This window comes from Eimeria tenella, genomic scaffold (assembly GCF_000499545.2).
Source record: "Eimeria tenella Houghton genomic scaffold, Eth_scaff627, whole genome shotgun sequence".
NCBI classification, from domain to species: Eukaryota; Apicomplexa; class Conoidasida; order Eucoccidiorida; family Eimeriidae; genus Eimeria; species Eimeria tenella.
Window position 1 is genome coordinate 1 of NW_013545751.1, and position 5,780 is coordinate 5,780.

The following is a 5,780-nucleotide window of genomic DNA, read 5'->3' on the forward strand; positions in this document are numbered from 1 at the left end:
TGCAGCAGCAGCAGGGGACGCAGCAGCAGCAGCCAGAGCAGCAGCAGCAGCCAGAGCAGCAGCAGCGTCCCCAGAGGTGCTGGCGTACCGTGCTGCAGTTGCTGCGCAGCAGCTGAAGCGGCTGCGGTCGGGGCTGCACCGCAGCAGCAGCAGCAGCAGCAGCAACAGAGACCCTCGCTTCTCGAAGCTTTGCGGCGAGCTGAATGCTGCTGCTTGTGCAAAGGCCTATGCCTTCTTAGATGAGCAGCAGCAGCAGCTGATGCAGCAGCTGCAGCACGTAGTCAATACAGGCAGGCTGCCCCGCAGCAGCAGCAGCAGCAGCAGCAGGAAGAAGGGCCTCAAAGTCAGCGAGGCAGAGCGGGAGCAGGCGAGGCAGCAGCTGCAGCGGCTGCAGTCGCAGCAGCAGCAGCGGCAGCGGCGAGCAGCAGCAGCAGCAGTGAAGGCCAAAATCAGCAAAGCTGAAAGAGAAAGAATAGCAGCAACGGGAAAGAAGCCTCACTACGCCAGCAAGAAGCAGCTGCGGCTGCTGCTGCAGCAGGAGCTGCAGCAGCAAACTTCCAAAAAGAAACAAATCAAAAAAGAAATAAAAAAAGAAAGAAAAATCCTCGCGAAGGAGCGCAAGAGAAATCTGGTGCCCATGAGGCGGGCGAAGCAGCAAGAAGCGGAAAAGTGAATTTAATTCATTTTGGAGTTATTTCTCCTTTATTTTCAATTAAATTAATTAAATTAATCAATTAATTCATCAGTATGTCGCAAAAAACCATTTAAATGGTCCATTTACTTCAAAATGAATCCAAACGACTTGCAGTCGAGCTGCGCATACACCCCGTTAGGTGTACGTACACCCAGCGGAGTGCGGCGACGCCGTTTCTTGGTTTTCAACGGACTTCATTTTAATTGACTTTTTAACTTCTTTTATTGTTTGGTTGCATTATTTGTTATTTGTTATTTTTTTATTCATCATTTGTTTTTTTATTTGCTTTTTGCAACGCATGCAGACTCTAAAGAGGCAGAAACAACGAGGTAGAACAAGGCACCCAGGGTTTAGGGTTTAGGGTTTAGGGTTTACGGTTTACGGTTTAGGGTTGAGGGTTCGTGAAGGCTGCAAATGAAGTATGTTGGAGGTATTTCTGAAGAAATTTAAAGGGAGAATTCAGTGGAGCAAAGTTCTCATTTTCGGGGTGTCTGTACACTCAGACTCTCTGCAGCCACGCACTAGGGCTTAGGGTTTAGGGTTTAGGGTTTAGAGTTTAGGGTGTAGGGTTTAAGGTTAAAGACCCGGGGGGTTTAGTGCAAACCCTGAAGCTCTTTCTGCTGCAGCAGCTAACCTGCAGCAGCGAACAAACAGCAAAAGGAAAACAGCTCGCAGTGCCCAAGAAACCCTAAACCCTAAACCCTAATTCCTAAACCCTAAACCCTAATTCCTAAACCCTAAACCCTAGCGCTCAGCTTCCTAACATAAACTGCGGAAAGCCAAACAAGGGACTTCCGAAAAGGACGGAAAGGAAGGGGGAAAAGGATTATTAAATAAATAAGTAAATAATAATTAATTAATTAATTAATTAATTTTTTAATTAATTAATTACATAACTAATTAATTAAATAATTGGCTATGAAGAGATAATTTAAGAAAATAAAAGTGCAAACAAATACAAATACAGAGCAGCAGCAGCAGCAGCAGCAGCAGCAGCAGCTTCCATTCTAGCTGCAGCACAAGCCCGAATTATGCAAACCCTAAACCCTAAACCCCAAACCCTAAACCCCAAACCTTAAACCCTAAACCCTAAACCCTAAACAAGCAGCAAGTGCGTTAGAGCTCGGGAGGGACTCAAAGACAAAAATAAAAAAAGTGAAAAATTAATTTTCCAATTTATCTTTTTAACTGTCCACTCGAGGTGTACATACACCCCAACTCTAAACCCACAGCGTGAGTCACTGCCAAAAGAAACCCCAAACCCTAAACCCTATCCCCTAAACCCTAAACCCTAAACCTTAAACCCTTAACCCTGCAAGCAGAGAGTGGGCCATACCCGGCTACGGATAGCACTGCCTGACGGCAGGCCTTTCCCCCAGCAGAAATCTCTAGCTAGCTAGCTGCTTAGCTAGCTAGCTAGCTAGCTAGCTGGCTAGCTAGCTAGCTAACTGCTTAGCTAGCCAGTTAGCTAGTTAGATAGCTAGCTGCTTAGCTGGCCAGCCAGCTAGCTAGCTAGACAGCCGACTAAGTAGCTAGCTAGCTAGCTAGCTAGGCATTAGTCTACCTAGCTGGACAGCGAACTCGGCGGCCAGCTAGCTACCTCGGCACTAGCTAGCTAGCTGCCTTGCTAGCTGTCTAGCTAGCTAGGCAGCTAGCTAGGCAGCTAGCTAGGCAGAAAGCTGGGCGGCTAGCCAGCCAGCTAGCTAGGCTACGCGACCAGCTAGGTAGCTAGTTAGCAAGCAAGCTAGCTTCCTACCTACCTAGACAGTTAGCTTGCTAAATAGCTAGCCAACTAGCTGGCTAGCTAGCTGGCTACTACCTAGCTAGTTAGCTAGCTAAATAGTTGGCTAGCTAGCTAGCTAGCTAGCTAGCTAGCTAATCGGCACAGTATGTGTGGAGTTGCACATGCAGATCTTCCCTGCGGCCTGCTGGCCCCACGGGTGTCTGGTGAGGCTGTCGATTTCAGGAGGTTTTCTTTCATTAAAATTGAAGGAAATAATATATTTATAATGTTTATTTTTATTTTTCAATTATTCTATTTTATTTTATTTATTTTATTCATTTTGAGACTCTTTTGCACAGACAGAGCTGGGGTGTATGTACAGATGGTGAGCGCGCCAGAACGCTTCAAGTTCGTTTTCGGAATTAAACTTTTCCTTTGGAGTTCAATGGCTTAGGGTTTGGGGTTTAGGGTTTGGAATTTAGAGTATAATGCTTAGGGTTTAGGGTTTAGGGTCTAGGGTTTAGGGTTTAGGGCTTCTTGAGTGAGTTCTGCGTCTGCAGCAGAAGTGGTGTTCTTGAACCACCAACCCCACCATTGCGATCTGCGAGGAAAGCGATCACTTGAGCGGCGATTAATTGCGAAATCTTCTTTGAAATGAAAAATACAATTTATAAAACTCTTTTTATTTCTTTTTTATCCGCTCTTTTAGGGTTTTCCGTCGCTGCGCAGCGCTTCCTGCTCCGCAGCAGCAACTTTGTCTGCAGCACAGACTCTTCTGGCTTCTTTCTTTCTTTTTCGTCTTTTTACTTCTTCAGCATGCAACAAAGAAGAACTTAGAGAGGATTTCAACTTCAGCAGGAGCTGTGGCCGCAGTTGCTGCTGCTGCTGCTGCTGCTCCTTTGACACACAAGCAGCGGCTGCTGACGCTGCTGCTGCAGCTGCACAATGGATCCCCACGCAGACAGCAGCAGGAGCGCTGGAGACAGCGTCAGCAGCAGCCAGCAGCAGCAGCAGCAGCAGCAGCAGCAGGCAGCTTCGACGGATTGTGACTCTCTCGCGGCAGCTGACGGGGCCTGGGGCCTGGCTTTGTCTTCGGCGCAGCAGCAGCAGCAGCAGCAGCACAGCAGCAGCATATCGCAGCAGCAGTTTGCTTCGACCTTCCCCTGCTCCATTGCTTCTCTCTTTGAAGGCACGGCGAGCCAGCTGCCGCCGCCGCAGCAGCAGCAGTCCACCCCGCAGCAGCAGCAGCAGCAGCAGCAGCAGCAGCGGTTCTTTTTGGAATACATTGTTCTCGAAAATTTCAAATCCTACAAAGGCAAACATGTCATAGGGCCCCTCCAAAGCAGCGTGGCCATCATAGGCGCCAACGGCTCAGGTGGCTGCGCACTTAGGGTTTAGGGTTTAGGGTTTAGGGTTTAGGGTTTGGGGATTAGGGTTTGGGGCGTAGGGCTTAAGGCTTAAGGTCCAGTGTTCAGGGCCTAAATTAAGTGTTTGGGGGCCTGTGGTTTGGCGCCTAGAGCTTAGGGTGTAGGGTTTAGGGTTTAGGGTTTAGGGTTTAGAATTTAGGGTTTAGGGCCTAGGGTTTAGGGTTTGGGGCGTGCAGGGAAGAGCAACATTGCAGACGCAATTTGCTTCGGGCTGGGCGTCAGCGGCCGCAGCCTCCGCAGCAGCAACTTGGTGGATTTGCGGCACTTCTCGCTGCTGCAGCAAAACGAAGGACTGTGCGTCCAACTTGCTGCTGCTGCTGCTGCTGCTGCTGCCTGGTCTGCTGCTGCTGTGGGGTCGGCTGCTGCTGCTGCTGTGTGGTCTGCCGTTGCTGCTGGTGTGGGATCTGCTGCTGCTGCTGTTGTGCGATCTGCCGCTGCTGCTGCTGTGTGTTCTGCTGCTGCTGTAGCTGTATGAGCTGCTATTGTGGCTGCTGTATGGTCCGCTGCTGCTGCTGCATGTGCCGTTGCTGCTGCTGCTGCTGCTGCTGCTGCTGCTGCGCATTTGTCTGCAGCACTGCTGTGGCGCTGCACTTCCGCCGCCGGCCGGCGCCCAACGTCGAGGGAGAGGTATTGGTGCTGCGGCGGCAGATCAGCAGCAGCAGCAGCAGCAGCAGCAGCAGCAGCAGCAGCAGCAGCAGCACGTATACTGTTAACGGCCGCCGCGTAACAGCAGAAGAGTACCGCAGCGTCTTAAGCGAAAAGCTTTCTCTGGGGCCCCACACCATTGCTGCTTCGCTGCTGCTGCAGGTGAGGTGCTCAGAGTTCAGGGTTTAGGGTTTAGGGTTTAGGGTTTAGAGTTTGGGGGTTAAAGGCTGCTTCCCTGGGGCTTCTGCCTCCGTTCTGCCTTCCCGCCTCGTACTTGTTTCTATTATTTTTTGCTGCCAGTGGAGCGGCCCCGTTTTGCTGCTGCTGCTGCTGCTATACGTGCTGCTGCTGCTGCTGATACACGTGCTGCTGCTGCTGCTGCTGCTGCTGATACACGTTCTGCTGCTGCTGCTGCTGCAGGGCGACTCATTAGTGACTTCTGCTGCAAGATATCCTCTGGACCTAGCGCGTCTCATAGAGCGAGTTGCCAGCAGGTCAGGGTTTAGGGTTTAGGGTTTAGGGTTCAGGCGGGGCCTTTAGGGTTTGGGGATTAGGGTTTAGAGTTTAGGGTTTAGGACTAAGGTTTAGCTCTGTGCAGGCTCCAATGAAAGCCCACGTACTCGAAACAGCAATCCCCGCTGTGCAACTGAGGGTTTAGGGTTTAGGGTTTAGGGTTTAGGGTTGTGGGCGCGGCTGCAGCGAGGAATGGGGCGAGCAGTTTGCTGCTGCTGAAGCTGCAGCAGCAGCTTTGCGCAGAGAAGCTCGTGCTGCCTTCAGCAGCAAGCAGCAGCTGCTGGCTTCTTTGCGAGTGCTGCAGCAGCAGCAAAAAGAAGTCAACGCCTACAAAGCCCTGCAGGACAAACTGGTAGGGTTTAGGGTTCAGGGTTTAGGGTTTAGGGTTTAGGGTTTGGTGCTAGGGCTGCGACTTGGTGTATCCAGGGTTTAGGGTTTAGGGCTCAGTGTTTACGGTCAAGGGTTTAAGCTTTACACTTCCCAAGCCTTGGTGGATGTTTCTAGGGTTTAGGGTTTAGGGTCTAGGGTTTAGGTTTTAGGGTTAAGGGTCAAGGGTTTAGGGTTTAGGGTTTATCTCTCTGCTGTTTCTCGGCCGCCTCCCTGAATTCTGCCTCTCTTTCCACTTTTCCCTTTGCACGTGACGGCTCAAATAGCAGCAGCAGCAGCAGCAGCAGCAGCAGCAGCAGCAGCAGCAGCAGCAGCAGCAGCAGTTTGGAGGGCTTTTTGCTGCTGCCTGCTGCTGCGATTTGCGCAGCGCGCCGTTCAAAATGAAAGTTTT

At 50.8% G+C, this 5,780-nt stretch overlaps 2 protein-coding genes across 2 annotated transcripts; both read left to right on the forward strand.

Annotated features, from left to right (window-relative positions):
• Nucleotides 1-259: 259 nt before the first annotated feature.
• Nucleotides 260-673, forward strand: ETH_00001255 (uncharacterized protein; the record flags this gene model as incomplete). Its single annotated transcript, XM_013380441.1, has 1 exon — nt 260-673. One exon carries the CDS (start codon nt 260-262, stop codon nt 671-673), a length of 414 nt encoding a protein of 137 aa, XP_013235895.1.
• Nucleotides 674-3,362: 2,689 nt separating this feature from the next.
• Nucleotides 3,363-5,354, forward strand: ETH_00001260 (Structural maintenance of chromosomes protein, related; the record flags this gene model as incomplete). The annotated part of the gene is made up of 5 exons (XM_013380442.1): nt 3,363-3,792; nt 4,021-4,138; nt 4,417-4,651; nt 4,910-4,983; nt 5,189-5,354. Coding segments are annotated over 5 exons (1,023 nt in total), but the record flags the coding sequence as incomplete, so codon positions are not given.
• Between the last annotated feature and the right edge of the window lie 426 nt (nt 5,355-5,780).